General features: G+C 37.7%; 1 protein-coding gene and 1 pseudogene across 10 annotated transcripts in view; both read right to left on the bottom strand.

The window, feature by feature from the left end:
* Positions 1-16,302, bottom strand: part of DOCK10 (dedicator of cytokinesis 10) — a 229,013-nt gene that overhangs the window by 35,953 nt on the left and 176,758 nt on the right. For all 10 annotated transcript variants that reach the window (XM_036237139.1, XM_036237140.1, XM_036237144.1 and 7 more), the window contains exons 26-33: positions 13,974-14,087; positions 10,338-10,409; positions 8,779-8,925; positions 6,151-6,234; positions 3,716-3,812; positions 2,159-2,203; positions 685-860; positions 443-559 (exon numbers count right to left, since the gene is read on the bottom strand). In XM_036237139.1, coding sequence (XP_036093032.1) covers positions 443-559; positions 685-860; positions 2,159-2,203; positions 3,716-3,812; positions 6,151-6,234; positions 8,779-8,925; positions 10,338-10,409; positions 13,974-14,087 — 852 coding nt within the window. The remainder of the gene's footprint in view (positions 1-442; positions 560-684; positions 861-2,158; positions 2,204-3,715; positions 3,813-6,150; positions 6,235-8,778; positions 8,926-10,337; positions 10,410-13,973; positions 14,088-16,302) is intronic.
* Positions 5,181-5,299, bottom strand: LOC118614128 (annotated as a pseudogene).

Here is a 16,302-nt window from a genome sequence, read left to right as displayed (position 1 = left end):
AGGTCACTCCTGGGCTGTGACTATAAATAAGGTGCTAGGCTATATTACAACCAGGTGGTCTTAAAGTTGATAGAAAGGTGGTGGGCAAAGGTATACACTAAGGATGGGGCCATGAGTGCCACAGAGCAGCCTGGTAAAAACTGGAGAGAACTGTAAGGCAATGCAGAGAACAGAAGAAAATGAAAACAAAATGCTGAGGAGGTAGACTAGGTGGAAGGCTTTAGTAACGAACCTGAAACAAATGACACAGATATGAATGTCTCAAAAATACCCAGCAAAAAGTGCTATTTAATCTTTAGTTGCTGACAGCTGAAGGGAAGTGGTTATCCAGGGCAATATATATATATATATATATATATATATATATATATATATATATATATATATATATATATGTAAACTCTTGGTTCAAATAGACATCTTAAATATTATGCAAAGTTACCTGGTTTGATGTATTGACAGTGAAAGGATATAGATCCTTCAGGTAAATCCTGGGCATGTTGTCCAGAAGCATGCCGTAGAGGGGCATGTATAAGTTTGCTATCTGGGCCTGCTTTCTCTAGGTGAAAAGGGAGCCAAAACAAGTGATTCACAGAAAAATCAATACTCATTGGTTTGATTATGCATTTAATGCAGTGAGCCATTAAATGGTGTTTAAGGAAGGCTGAAAGGGAGATCACTTACTGGTTCTCTGTATCGATCATCAAATGAATGCTTAGCCATTAGATTTTTCAGGACAGCTAAAGCTAAGTGCCTGATATCTTGGTCTTCCTGCAGAGCAAAGCCAACTTCTCGGAGCAGAATCCCGATTAAGAAGTGCTTGCGGCAAAATTCATTCGTGACCGAATATTCAGGCATATCTTTATGAGAAAAGTAAAGAGATCCCGTTATTGAAAATCAAATGATCACTTTATAATCAAGGCGGATTTATCAAACGACTCAACTCCTCCCACCACCAGGAGGATTCAGTGGTACAGTCTTGCCACATTGTTGAGAAGTGAGAGAGGCATTTAGTAAGAAGGGGGTACTGTGCGTGTACTAACACAAATAAGGCGTGGCGTCAGATGCTAAGTTCCAGAAAAGTGACATGTCTACCGCATTATAGCATTTGAGATAAGAGCAATATTCTGTCTGGAAGAATCAGGAAATGTTTGTGGAAGGCATATGTTGAAGTGAGTCTTTGGAGATACTTAAGGTTTAGAGGTGCAGAGAGTTATGGGAGCAGAAGGAGGCAGTGGGTAGAGGAGAAGGGATAGAGTTTCCATGGCACCAAATTCTGAAAACACTGATATATGCAGAGCACAGGTACTGGGGCAGCAGTGAGCACCGTGCCCAAAAGAGGAGCAGTGAGAATTGAGATTTAGGCCACAGATTGGGGACAGATGATGAGAAATCTAAGAACAGATTTTGTAGCTGGCATTTAGGTTTCTTCATATTTGCAATTCTGTAGAATTCCATTTGCATCTCTGTAGGAAATCATAAGTCACTAAGAGCTTTGAGATCAGAGGCCAATCAGAACTGTGTTTTATTGATTTACTATTATGATAGCAGAATGTAAATGAATTAGATGGTAGGAGGATGTGGGGTGAGGGATACAATACAGGAGGCTAAGGTCACAGGGGAGGGAGGGGAGAAATGAGATGGCCTGGGGTAGCAGGACCAAAGTAGTAGAAGTAATATCAGGGCAAGTTGGCTGAAGAATGAAGGAACATGGAGAGGGGAAAATCAAAGGAGGCTGCAAATGTTGAGCCCGAATTACAAAAAAAGGAGTGTTACAATTTCCAGTCATAATGCATTTTCTTCAGAATTGTCCGATGTGTTTCCTAAACGTTACATTGAACAAGCATGCTATTACATATAGGTGGGAATTTTATTTGTGATACATTGTAAGGAGATTTTAGATGCTTTGGGAAAGTAAAAAGAATTCAAGCTCTAGGAAATAAAACATAAAAGAATTCAAGTTGGGGGATTGTTTAATTATCTGTGACGAGAAAAGTTCAGAAAACTTTTCAACTATTTTGATGATGTAGTATTAAATATATGGCTATTTATTAGCATCTGGAACCTAGACATTTGAAGTATCTATACTCATCAATGTTATTGAATTAGGATGTGATTATTGATACTTAGATAATATCATGTAAAACTCATTGAATACCTGATGCATGTAGCTCTTGAGTTGATTCTGAAGGTGTCAGAGGATCTGGATTCAATAAAATAAACAAAAAGTTCAGATATATCCATGCTTAGATATATGGAATATTCATTAACCATGTAATTTATGCTGAAAAATGAAAATATATTGTTCTAAAATGTTAAGTCAGCCCTTCATAAAGCTTCGTTTTTCAAGACAAAAGCCTTAGGTTCTTTGTTTCATTAAAAGAAATACCGTGAATAGAATTATTTTAATTCTTAGCCTTCTATTTGAACACCTATTTTTCCATCAGCAATCTACTTGCTATGAAACATATATTTTTATGTTTACTGCTGATAATATCAGATCTAAAAAGAGACAATCAGGCCTTTATTCTGAGTTACTGACAAATAGTAAACAACTAGAATCAAAATGACCCGATACAGGTTTGATCTTATCGAGTATTTTAACCACTTGGCTAACCCACTTGGCGCTAGTTTATAAAACAAAACAAATATGAAACAAAAGGCTAAAAATACTATCGTCCAAAATAACCATTCTATCCTTTTCTTCTATGAAGACATTTAGATTAAATGTGCTTCATTGATTAAAAAAAGAATGAAATAATATATGTAGCTTATATTTAAAATGAAAATGACAAAACTTTTAGAGGGTGCATAATGTACTTTATTCTCTTTTTCCCTCCAAAATACTAGTGCAAGCCATAATAGATGTACAGAGGCTCTTTACCATTTTAGTTTCTGCTTTCCATGGATATCAAAATTACACCCTGTGAATAACTTACTCACTGCTTAGAAGTAAAGTACTTTAAAGTTCCCAAATCATTTTAGTGTTGTCTTTGCATATTAATGTTTGATTAGTTTCTGTTGTCTAGATGGGGGATACTCTAGTACTAGGATGATGATGGTAGAGAATGAGCATCATATATATGATAAAAGTAATAAATAAAAATATTTACTGTAGACCATTTATGTTATAGCAAGTATAGTAAACAGAATGAGGAGCCCATTCTTACTCACACATCCATCTCTGCGTCTTTCTGACCCAGAGAGATCCACTATCCACAGTGTTGTCCATTTGCCTGCCTGCCTTCCAAAGTATTGGTTTCTTTGTATAAATCTCATTTTGAGGAACTGGATTCTAACATAATTACATGTATTAACTGATAATTTTAAATAAATTTATACTCACAAAGTATACTTTTCCTCTGTGTGATTTTATGTTTCTCGAAATCAAAGGAAAGCTGCGTTTTGAAGCCAGTATGGTGAAAGACAGTATGGCTCTAGGTTAAAATTCTTTTATCTACGATCACCAATTTTATAATTCTGTTGGTCTTTTATTTAATAAAAAAGGAATCAGAAAAAAATTGAGAAATATAGAGCTATATTCATTACCATGGGCCAACAATGTCTTTTATATTTTAATCTGATTAGCTGGGTCTAATACTCATGTGACAACTTCAGATAAAAGCAAGATTGAGGAAATGGGAAAAAAAATAAAAACAAACATGAAAAAAGTTTTTACTTTGCAGAAACTGATGAAAATTCTGGCAATTATTACCTGGAATGTTTGCTGATCTTATGGGGAGACACAAAGGAATAAAATGTTCATGTTGACATACTTCTTGAAGAAAATCAAATTTATACTGGCATAAGGTCTGAAAAAGAGGCAAATGGAATGTCTATTATTTACACAATTTAAAGGATTCTGTTCCTTCTGAAGTGGTAAATGTGTCAGTCTCCCAATTTTTGGAGACTGGTCAAGGCCACCCCAAAGAAGTGACCCTGTTTGTACCTTATGTTAAGCTTCTATGAGATAAGATCTTACCCTGTCATATTTTTTTGCTTCGTTTAGCTTACAACATATTTATTCTGAGAAAAATTGTGCCTTATCACATGTATGAGGTCTAAAAGTTCTAAAACTATGCTCAGCTCTCCTAGGACAGAGCACTACGGTCAACTCCTGCGATCCAGGGAACTGAGGAAGATGAAAATGAAGAGAATCTAAAGTGAGAGCCAACTCCACATGTCACTAGTTCTCAGCACACGTTATTAATTCACCCTCTTCCCTGCTCTTGCAGACGGGTCTGTCTTTTCCATAATGTTTTGATGAGGGCAGTGATAAATGGAGTCCACACATGGCTTAAGACAACTGTGGTACATGAGCTTGAAAAAACCACATAAGTAGGAACAATTAGCATGTTCATAAGTGTTCTGTTTTCACTCTCACGCATGGTAAGGAATTGATTTTTAAGACTCAGATTGATTGTCTTCATTATGTTTGCTATTGTCAACTAACGAAACAAAATATATTTGCTCAGGTATTTTAGAATGATATTTTCTGACAACTTTGGTCAATAATTTAAAATACTGCAGTTTCAAACAAGGATCGTGTTTGACTTAATGGTTTGTACGTCAAGGCGAACAGGAGTATAATCAAATTATACTTTAATTATTCTTCATCGAGAACCTTCTGTTTGGTGTTTGAAAAATGTATAATTTAGGTTTACTGGGATTATAGCTAAATAGATCTTCTGCAAATTTCTTGCATAATTAGAGCACTAACAAAGATCATTTTTTCAAAAATTATTTACATAGAGAATTGGATTCTCAAAACCACATGACATAGAATCATGTAACTCCACTGACGAAAAGTGAATCTCTGCTGCCAAAAAAACAACATTCAGACTCCTAAGCATGACCTGAAAGGTTTAAGAAGATCATTATTTATTTGTGGCCTTTCTACAGTGGTTATTCTTTCCACTGACCTGAATAATTCCCCCCTTGGAATGTACCTCCTTCCAAATGGGTAAAGGCTAATGGCTAACTATTCCTTCAGGGGCCCTGTCTCCCCTCTTTAAGAGGCAGGCATGTGATCCAATGCAGTCCACCACACACTTCCTCTGTTGAATGTAAATCTTTTTATAAATTTATTTTTATTTTTAGGTGAGGCAACCCTTGGTTGACCTCACAGATTGCAAGGACCTTGTCAGCTTACAATCCCTTCTTTTTTAATTTATATTTTATGCTTACAGCACCTGGTCTTCCTAGGTGGTCTCCCATCCAAGTACTAAGCAGGCTTGACCTTGCTTAGGTTCCGAGATCAGACGGGATCAGGCTTGTTCAGGGTGTCGTGGCAGTACACTTGAATGTAAATCTTAAGCAGAGTGTTACGAGGCAGAAAACGGTTCTGGCCAATGCATTTCAGCAACAGACCTTGGCCCAGTGGTTCCTTCTTTGCGATAATTCCTGCCCTCTATGCGCCTCATCCCTTTTCTCAGGTCTAATCAAGAGCTGTTTCACTGATGCTATTTACTCCCTATATTCTTCTGATAGATTCCCTTTTGCTCAAATTGGGGTAAGTTTCGGTTGTTTGCAACCCAAGGAATCTCAGTGGATAGCAGCTGTCATGATCTGATTTATTTCTAGGCTTGTTTCCCTCCAGCATATGCCTTGCTATAATCCTGTGGTTCCCAGACCTGGGCATGCACAGTGATGGCCTGAAAGTCTTGGTATGATACAGGTTTCAGTCCTGAGGCAATGCTACCGCATTAGTCTTGAAGCTACGCTTTGAGAATATTCCACTGTTCTCTAGAGAGCCGTTCCCGACTATCTCCCGACAAGCACCTCCTGTTTAGGTAGGGCGAACAATTGTCCATTTTGCCCAAGATTCAACGATTTCCAGGGAGTGGACTTTTAGCGCTATAATTGATGCAGCCCTGAGCAAACTCAGCTACGGGAAGTGCCGCTGGCAACAGTCACTCCTTCCTCATCACAGGAGATAGAAGTGAGCTGTAAACACCTGTCACTCCACTCTCCTTTGACCCCCATTAAGGAAGGATTTGGGAGACTTACCTAGCCGATGACCCATTTTAAGAGACCGCCTCTCATTGGAACATAAACTACTTTTTCGGTGCCGAGACTCGAGAGCTTAATGTTCTAGGCAGATACACACAGACACCTGCCATTCATTTCCAGTGCCGTAGCGGTGCTTACCTTGAGCTCGCCGGAGGAGAACATGCTGATGTAATTGTTAATCATCTTAAACACAAAGCCCCGGTCCATGAAGGTGAAGCAGCGCTACAAGAGGTAAAATTCTAAATTCAAACATCTGCACTTTAAGGACCATTAAAAATTTTAGAAAAGGTCAGCTACAGTAGAAATGAAGATTTCCCCTTTTCAGAGACTTCCTCGTCGATCTTTTTTTAATATTTAGAGAGAAATACCACAGATGTTTCTTTAAACATATTTTGCTAACGAACTAAGTCCGTCTCTTATACTAGATGATTTCCAAATGGTTTCCAAAATCTAATTGAAATCAAGTAGTAATTCATTGGGCAAGTAGCTAAAAAGACATGGCCATCTGAAAAGGAAAATAAAAATCAGGATAAACTTTCCTTTGCCACCTCTTTGGTATTATGTCTGCAGAAGAAAAATACCTAGATAGACACATCTGAGTAAGTTAGAATTGTGACCCAGATTGGCAGTTAAAGGAAAAATTACAAAAGCTACCTAGGTAGTCGTGGATCCATTTGTATCTTATCTACTTCCAGGAGAGAATAGGGAAATATACAAGGTTTTTGACATAATTGCTGCAAATATATTATTTTCCCATGACATGAAAAAGAGTGCATTCTAACCTTAGGACATTTTTACATACCCACACCAGATAGAGTGCTTTCTCCAGCCTTGGAATAAGCACAGTGTTATAGTTACATTTTAGTAGTTAAATTCCAATAATAACTAATTCACGAAATTTGATTACTAATGTATAATTAAGTAACTAAAAGAGATAAAAGTTGTTTGAAACCCCAGTTGGGCAAGTAACTATTATCAGGTTTCTGGGACTGTAGGAGAATCACAATGACAACATGGGTGGGCAACGTCGAGCATGTCCCACAGCTGAAAGCAAAAAGTTCATCAATTCACAGGTATTGTACTAAATGACTACTTTCAAGTTCACATAAAAGATCACTTTCTCTCCCTTCCCCTTTTCCTCTTCTAGCTCAAATGATGCACCTAAAGCTACAGTTTGAAAACAATGTGTGTATGATGGACTTCTGTGATGTACAATATACTAAATTAATGTTTCTATTTACGAACTTCACCTGTAAGTATTGCTTTCAATGTGCGATCTGTGTGCTTTACATACCTAATAGACTATATTTGCTTATCTCGTGTCATTTGATGCTCTTTGCCTACGGATTTCACAAAATCACTGGTACCACCATTAGCCTTTTACTTTGTCTTGTCCTTTTTCATTTCGGGCACTTTTTTTTTTTGCCCTCGTGTTAGACATATACCACCAGCATTAGTGTTGCATAAATGAGCTCCAAGGAAAGCATTCTTTTGTTCCAACAAATTCAGAGTAGATAAGAGGTTCTTTTCCCTTTTAAAAATTTGCTTATCCATCATTTTTTTTTTTTTTTTGCAATTTAGGGAAGAATAATGCTGATATATTTTAAATATAATTTGCTTACAAATTGGACAGTATCATCCTTTCCAAATTTCCCCTTCTGTAAAGCACTTTAAATGAACTACAAGCATAATAATAAACTTTATTCCCATAGGTCTTAAAACATAGTAGAAAACTAGAGTAATTAATTTTTCTCCTTTACCCTCTTCCCTCTTAACCCTGACCATTCCTTTCCCTTTCTAAGAGCAAGGGAAAGGAAAAACAAGAGGCAAGACATTGAAGAAAAAAATAAATTCAAGGTGAGGACAAATTGATGTGTAATTTAAAATATTGCTTAACACATTAAAAATAAATTAGACTGGATTAAAAGTCACTAAAGACAACTCAGGTTAATTTTTCATCGACATCTATAGCCTCTTAAATTATTATATTTATTTAATAAACTATCCGGTATGTTCTGGGGTCTACCACAAAGAAACAAGAAACGTGGCTCCAGCAAGGTTATGATAGCCCATAGCTGGGCAAGAGAAGAAAGAGGAGATCAACATTATCTTTCTGGTTGAGTGCATTATCTGTTAAATGATAAACCATGATTTTGCATTAGCATTTTTTTTTTTACTTTATATATTTTTTTCTTCTCAAGTCAATATGAATGACTGTAACCCAAAGAAATATAACCAATTTCCATATATATACAGTTACTCAACACTTTAATTGATAATTTTCTCTTCTTTGCTTAGTGCATAACATTTTCATCATGTAAAAAAAGAGCCTGGAAGTAATATAATAAAAATGTTAAATTTTCCAAAGTTTTCCCAAATCAGATATTTGACTTCATTGTTAGAACTGTAGTTAATCCAGAACATCACTTCATAGGCAGAAATGCCCGAGAGAATAACATTGCCTTGGTGTAGCTCGTCCTTTAAAAATTTCCTTTTTCTCTAAAAATATTTAGAAGTACTATGATTTGAAAACACTCAAGTGGATACTTTTATCTAACCTTGCTCTTTGTTCTGTGAATCTCCAAATTGGGGAAAAAATTACAATTCATTTTCAAGCAGAAAAGATACATGAATGAAAGTATTTTTCTAAGAGTGCTAGTTTTGACTCTTCATCATAAATGGAGATGTGACCTGATTAACATTTAGAACACTTTGCGTTCACTATCGTGGGGGCTTGAATGGAACTGTGATCTCCTATAACTGTACCTTGAGAAATCTGGCAACGCTGTGGTTGGCCCTTCTTGTTTCTTCAAGGGCATCTTTGTATTTCCAAATCACGTGATCGGATAGGACCATTACAAGATTGTCCAATTCATTCCGGTAGGATTCAGGAAATCTTTGAGCCCGAGAAAGCTAGGGAAAGAACAGATCATTTCTTTACACTGTGGCATGTGCAATACTAAGCCTGGAAAAAAAAGTATACTAAAAGACTTACTTTATTTTATGTATCGGTAAACAAAAAGTCCTTTTGAAAACTTGAATGCAAGAATAAAATAGAAGCCCTTTTAATTTTAAGGTCATGATTTCCATTATTTTCATTTAATGTTTCCTTCTATTTTGGCCAATACATTTTTTCACATTTTCATTAAAAACTAAGCTATAGCATATATTAATTGCAAACTATTAGAACAATGTAACATTTTCTATGACCTCTCACATCTTAATTCCCCTCACTTCCCTCTCAAGGAATAGCCAGTATTAATGGTTTAATGAATATTATTTTAGACTTTCTTTGACACATAGTTCTCTATTTGATTTAAAAATCGATTATTTTGATTTTTTTAAAACTAGGAATCCCCTAATAAACGACTATAAGAAATCAATGAATGAATAACTAAATGAGTATAGATATTGCTTCGAAATGCCCTCTAATGATAGTAAGTTCCAGCTATTTTTTTTTTTAATTTCAGCTTTATCGAGGTGTAACTGACATACAAAATTGTAGGCGATTTAAAGTATACATTGTGGTGTTCTGATAAACATATATGGTGAAAGGATCACCCCATCTAGTTAATTAACACATCGATCACTTCACATATTTATCATTTTTTTGTGTGTTTTTGGTGAGAACATTTATGTCCTGCTCTCAGCAAATTTGCATTATGCAATACGGTGTTATCACTATAATCACCATGTTTTGCATTACATCCTCAGATCATATTCATCTTACAGCTGAAAGTCTGTATCGGCTAGTCTTAACTCAGTGGTCCCACCATATGCCACAGCGGGCACCAGCGGGACTTCACAGCCAAGAGACTTTTGCCATAAGATGCAAAATGGCTTGGCTATGAGAGCATATGTCATACATCGAATAAAACTCTATGGGTCCCCAAAGGCCACCCTTAGTCAGGAACCTGCTCCTCCTGTCTGAACTCCTACATCCAAGGGGAAAGTTTCAGGCAGCTGGGATTTCCCATCTAGTTTCTACTTTGTGCATTTACATAGCCCCTTTGCATGAGAGAGGTAAGATCTATTAATCTTTACAAACTATCTTTAAAGTTAGACTCACGTTTTCACTACAGAATGTGACAATTTTAAAAGAAACACAAAATTCAGAGTTAGACTGAACTACGTATTTCTAAATTTCTGAGCACCCAGCCCTCCACACTGCAAGAATAAAAACCACAGAGGATAAACCAGCACATCAACCATTTTTCCCACTTAAAAAAGCAGTGGACATATATTGCTAAGGTTTACAAAGTGAATAAAAACGGAACTAATGAGTACATATTCATTAACATAATTGATGGATATTATAATCTCACCTGAATTTTATTTGTATCAATCAAGTGTTGTGCCATTGATTTCAGAATAATTGCAAAGAAGAACCAGGAATGCTGTTAGAAAAAAAAAAAAAAGACAATGAGAAATTTATTATCCTATGGTAAAATAATAATAATTTTATTCTTTAAAACTTGTAATATCATAACATCTTTATCTTAAAATGTATTCTGTGAAATTAAATGCATCAGAGAAATAATATATTCTCTATAGGGTTCTTAAACCTCTAATGGCAAAAGTGAATGTCAAAAATTTCAGTTCCTCTGTCATCTCAAAGAATGTTTAAAGTAAAACAAGATTCCAGTTTACTCGAATGGGAAATTAGAGAATAGTCCTGTGGAATATTTATTCATGGGGTGTTCTATTTGTTTCATTTAGCTAAACAAAACTAAACTTTTTATGCTAAAATATATCACAGAAAGACCACCCCTAACATCTCCAGGGCTAGCGGCAAGATCAAAAACGGAAGCCACATATCGAAGTATCTAAAAGTTCAACATCAAACTAACAACGTGTTAAATAAAAAATGATTGATCATTCATGCTACCTTGACAAACATAACTTGGTGACAACTTGGAATGCTGTACCAGAATGTGGGGGGCACAGGGAGAGCAGGTCTCTAGCCTACTCCCTCTTCTCACCCAAGGCTCTGCCACATAGCTGGAGGGTCCCGGTACACATGTGTGACCGTTGGCCTGCACATCCAAGTGCTGTCCACCAAACTATCCCTCACTCCCACCGCAAACTGATCCCTTCTTGGGTCTAGGGCTGCAATCAGGCATCAGGGTTCTCCCTCTGAAGGACAGACTTAGGAAAGACGTGTAAGCAGGCGGGGGGTGGTAAGCCTACAGGCCCATGAGACGGGGCTCCTGGGATCCTTATAGATACAGAAGACGGGGAGGGGCTCCCAGTGGGCGTTTGTCTTGGCTACTTTCGTACTTTTTCCTATGGGGAAGTGTGCAGTTGGAGAAGACAAAACCATGTCCCAGGATGGAGAGCCCTCTTTCATGTGCCTAAGGGGTGAAGGAATGACATTTATCTCAGACACAAAAAGTACATATTGTACATGTACAGTTTAGAGAATATACTCCCTAATCTTCCCATTCCCTCCACCATAAATGTTTTAAAATTTAAAATTTTGCGCTAATCACTCCCTTGTTTTCTTCGTAATTTTGCTATCAATATTTTACATTGAAGCAATGCATTTAGTTTTGTTTGCCATTGAATTTCATATAAATGGAATTATCCTGTATCTATTCTCCTGTGATGGCCTTTTTCATTCAACGAAGCCTGTTCTGGGGTTCTTTTATGTTGAGTCATGTCACCGCGGTCTCGTCACCTCATCACATGTATCATCACAATTTATCTCTCTGCTCTATTGTCGGTGGGCGTTTGAATTATATCCAATTTTAGTCTGATACAAACCATGCTGCTACAAACTTTTGAGTGCATGGTCCTAACTCTAGAGGACTGACCGAGATGAAGTTCAAGTTCTAAAGAGGCATCTCTGGCTTAATGAAGGGGTCACTCCTTAGTAAGCTTGATATTAAAAGTGAAATTATGCCCTTGAAATATTTAATTAATATAAGGCTATTGTTAAAACATTCTTTCTGCCCGATCTTGTCCAAAATGGTATATTTTAAGCATTGTGCCAAATTGTGTGGACGTCTGTGTCCCATTCAGCGGATACCAGTCTGCACCCCTCAGCACTCCCACTGCCTCCATTCTCACCCTGAGTCTGCTAGGACCAATCAAATTAAGCCTTCATCTCTGTCCCCGTGACAGCAGAAGAAGCCCCCACTTCTCCCTCACCCCTGAACTTCGTACACTCCCTTCCATGTCTGCCCATCCCATTGCGTCCACCTCCTGAAGCCACGTGCCGCACCTTCTGGAACACACGGTCCCCCGTCAGCAAAATCTCCCAAAGATACAATTTCTCCTCCAAACAGTCCCTTGTTTTTTTTAACCGAACGCTGACTCTCCCTCGAGGCCCCTGCTTCTGGGCCAGCTGCCTCCCCAGTGGTCCCTGTGTCCATACTCATCCCACCTGGTCTATTCTTTACAAAGCATATCCGTGTGATCCCTGTAAGCCAAGGTCAGTTTACATCACTCCTTGCAGCTTACATCACAGAACTGTAATGGTTCCCAGGTTCATTCTGAGTGGAAGCTAAAGCCCTTGCGAAGTCCCCCAAGCCCTTCTGCCACCTGCCCAGCCTCCTGCCGTTTCTCTGACTCCACCTTCCCTCCCCTCTTCTCTGCTCACGTAGCTCCAGCCACGCTGGCCTCCCTGCCGTCCTTCTGGCATGCCATGAATGCCGCCGCCTTACGAATTTACACAGATCTTCCCTTCTACCTTTAATGTTTTACTTTAAACATCCATGTGACCAGCTCCCTCACCTCCTTCACATTTTTGTTGTTGTTGTTGTTGTTGTTGTTCAAGTATTACCTTATCCTGGCCATTCTATTGAAAACTGCAATCCTGACCCTGTACTTTCCGTGCTCCCAACTCCCTTTATCTGCTTATACCACTCCTCACCTTCTACTGTACAATTTAATTAGTTTTGTGATTATGCCTGTAGTTTGTTTTTATTTCCCGGTAGAGTGTAAGCTTCGCAAGGGCAGAGACCTTTATTTTGTTTTCTGTTGCATGCCAAGTGTCAAGGACAGTGCCCACTGCAGGGGAGGCACTAAGAACATATTTGCTGAATAAACTAAATGAATCTACTCATAAGACTAATTTAAACAAATTGGCCTAGAATAATTTGATTTTAGTAAACTCATATTGATACTTATTGATCACATATTTTCTTTCTAGCTACTTACTAATCAATTATCCATCTGCGAGGTCATGATAGCTAATTAATTTAGCTGTGAATTAAGTTCACTATTTTATAATGATTTAGAGTTATCGTTTCATAAGCTTCTCACTACCTCGTCTTTACATCCCCACAAATGCAAGTGTTTCAACTTTCGGAGGTCAAAGAGTGACTGTTTCTCCACTTCCTCTCTATTATCAATATATTCATTGATATGTCATTAATCTTTTTGTTGGTATATTTCCTCTTATTGTGCCTAAAAACTCAGCACATTTTATTCCTGCTACACTTAAAATTTTTTAGTGTTTTAGATCAGCCGTCCTCAACTTTTTTGGCACCAGGCACTGGTGCTCCTATGAGAATCTAATGCCTGATGACCTGAGGCAGAGCTGAGATGGTGGTGCTAGCCCTGGGGAGCGGCTGTAAATACAGATGAAGCTTCACTGGCTTGCCCCCTGTTCACATCCTGCTGTGCGGCTTGGTTCCTAACAGCTCACAGACTAGTGCCAGTCCCTGGCCCGGGGGTTTGGGAACCCCGGTTTTAGATAATTCTTAATAATCATTTATTCTGTCTTTAGGCCAAAGGACTTAACCCATGTCCTTTCTACTTGTAAAGGTGATCTATTCTCTTGACACAGATCTCTTATTGCTTAAAACTTTTATGTGGTCCACTTTCAATATGAAGCTGATGCTAGAAACTGCAAGAAAAATGATCTATAAAAATCGATGGAGCCTGTCACCCTCCAGGGGCTGTCAGTGTGAACCTCACACTGACAGCGAGAGAGCTGTCTTTGAAGTCTTCACCTTCAGAACGTGCTTGACCGTTGTGGTGTCATTTGATTTCAAAAGACCAGTCACACTCTTAGTCAGTTCCTCGTGTATCGTCCTCTCCTTGCAAGCCATGGTCTTGAATACAAACTGAAGGAAATCCAAAAAAGAAAAAAGTGAAATACTGTAAAAAAAAATTGAAGCTTCAAAAATTATGTTCCATGAATCACTTATAACTCAAAATTATCTGCTCATGCCAGATTTTGTCATGAAATAAATGAAGGCCCGGTGATAAGAGTAGCACACACCTGGTCCTATTTAGGGCTGTGCACAGGTAGGGCCTGTGCTCTGCTAAGCTCTCCTTGCAACTCTTTTTGTAGGAATCAAAAGAAAGAGTCAGAGAACAATTTAGCAGGTTCGAGGAAACATGGAGGGCTGTGACCCACCTACTTAGGACACACTCGCCCTTCTCCTTCCTTCCACTGGTAACAGGTGGCATGGTAGCATTTCTTCATCCTGAAAGGGTAGAGCACCCACTCAAATAGCCAGGTGGGGAAGCAGGTGCCTTCCAGAGGCCGGTAGGTGAGCTCCCCCACACCCAGGATCTATCATCTCATGCTTAGACACAGCTATCAGAGGGTTCATGAATGTTGGCCATTGGTAAGATAACAAATGCTGCTCACTTTTTTTTTTTCTCAAAATGTTGGTTTTGGCATGTACCATGGAATGCATCTAATGGTTTTAGTTTTCAGTATTTTTCATATATTTATAAGGATATCAGCATTAATTTTTGCACATATATCTCAAATATAAAATGCTTGTTTCCTGGATTATAATATTATACTTATGGGTTGGGTTTGCTGAGGTCATTTCTTCATAATAGCCATAATTCAGACTTCATTACAATTAGGAGTGAAGGCAGGGAAGAAACTGAAATCAGAGACACATTTACATTTGGATCTATAATTATTTCTTTGAAATTTATAGCTCATCATCTTGATGGGGCCTGACTTCTCCAAGCTCATCCCAGAGAAAGAAACCAAAGCTAAGAGATATATCAAACTAGCTAAAATCAAGAGCAATACAATTTTTTTCCCCTCATGGATTATGATTCATATGAGGATAATGCATAACTACCTAATATCATGCAGTTATTTAACCCCAAAGGCATTTCAAATAGCTCTGAAATATTTTTACTTTAAAATTTTGGCTATAACACATCAGTGCCATGACTTGCTGTAAACCATGGCATTTCATTAGATTAACTTTAGACATACAATTTTTGAAAAAGACATAGTCTATGTGTGCATTTGGATATTGTAGATGGGGTGAGTTAGCAGCATTTAGCACCACTGAACTTGAAATGGTGTTTAGTTTGCTTCTGAATAAACATATGTTGCATTGAATATCACATATCTAGAGGACATCGAAACATGTATTGGTACCAGCCTATCAGCTTTCATTATACTCTTAAGTGTAGAGCTTAATACCCCTCTATATGTTAAATAATAACTTTTTCCACCAAGGGTAAAAACATTGACTCCTTGGTCAAGGTCAGGCTGTCAGCCATGTTCTATAATGGGAGTCCAATCATAGAACCATAAAGCTAGATGTTCATCTGGTCCATCTCATCTCACTTCACAGGTAAGAAAAATGAGGTTCAGAGAGGCTGACTGCTCAAGTTACCCATTTAAGCTTGACTAGAAACTAGAATCTAGTTTCTCACTTGCTAGCTTAGTGATCTTTCTAGAGCAAAGTTCCAATTGATTATATTTATTAGGCTGTATTTGTTTTAGATTTATGAAAATGCATTATAAGGAATTAGGAATTATCAGCTTGAAATTCCACATAGGTGTACTTCTTGATTTGAACCAATTCAAAGCAAGCTAAATAAGCAATTTCTTATATTACAAAATTGAATGATCTCATCAGGATATTTCAAACATCCTGGTTCAAAATAAAGACCATGCCAGGATGCATTTCCAATACACATCTCAAAGAGTGTTACAGATAGAGTCTGAGAGTTGCTTTTAAGGTTCTTACAAGGAACTGGCCTTGACTCTCAAAAAAGTAGTGGGTTCTTGATGTAGTTTTCAACGATTCCGTTGGAACAAGGTACATAAAACTTGTGTTGAAATGGAGATGAATTTGTGTGATGTGGATGGGGAAATTTTTTTCATCTCAGACCCTCTGTAGATTGAAATGGAACATCGTAAGTGTTGAGAGACTGAAAATCCTGTAGATGATTCTGCTGAATATAAATTCATCGATACCCTATTAAAGTAAGCTGTGACTCCATCTTAAACAGAGAGCAAACTAAAAAGGCATTTGCAGGTGGAATTGGCTTTCTGCAAATAAAATACAG

The sequence above is a fragment of the Rousettus aegyptiacus genome, unplaced genomic scaffold (genome assembly GCF_014176215.1).
Source record: "Rousettus aegyptiacus isolate mRouAeg1 unplaced genomic scaffold, mRouAeg1.p scaffold_m13_p_2, whole genome shotgun sequence".
NCBI lineage: Eukaryota > Metazoa > Chordata > Mammalia > Chiroptera > Pteropodidae > Rousettus > Rousettus aegyptiacus.
The sequence above is the reverse complement of the archived record's forward strand: the minus strand, read 5'-3'. Positions and strand labels throughout refer to the sequence as shown.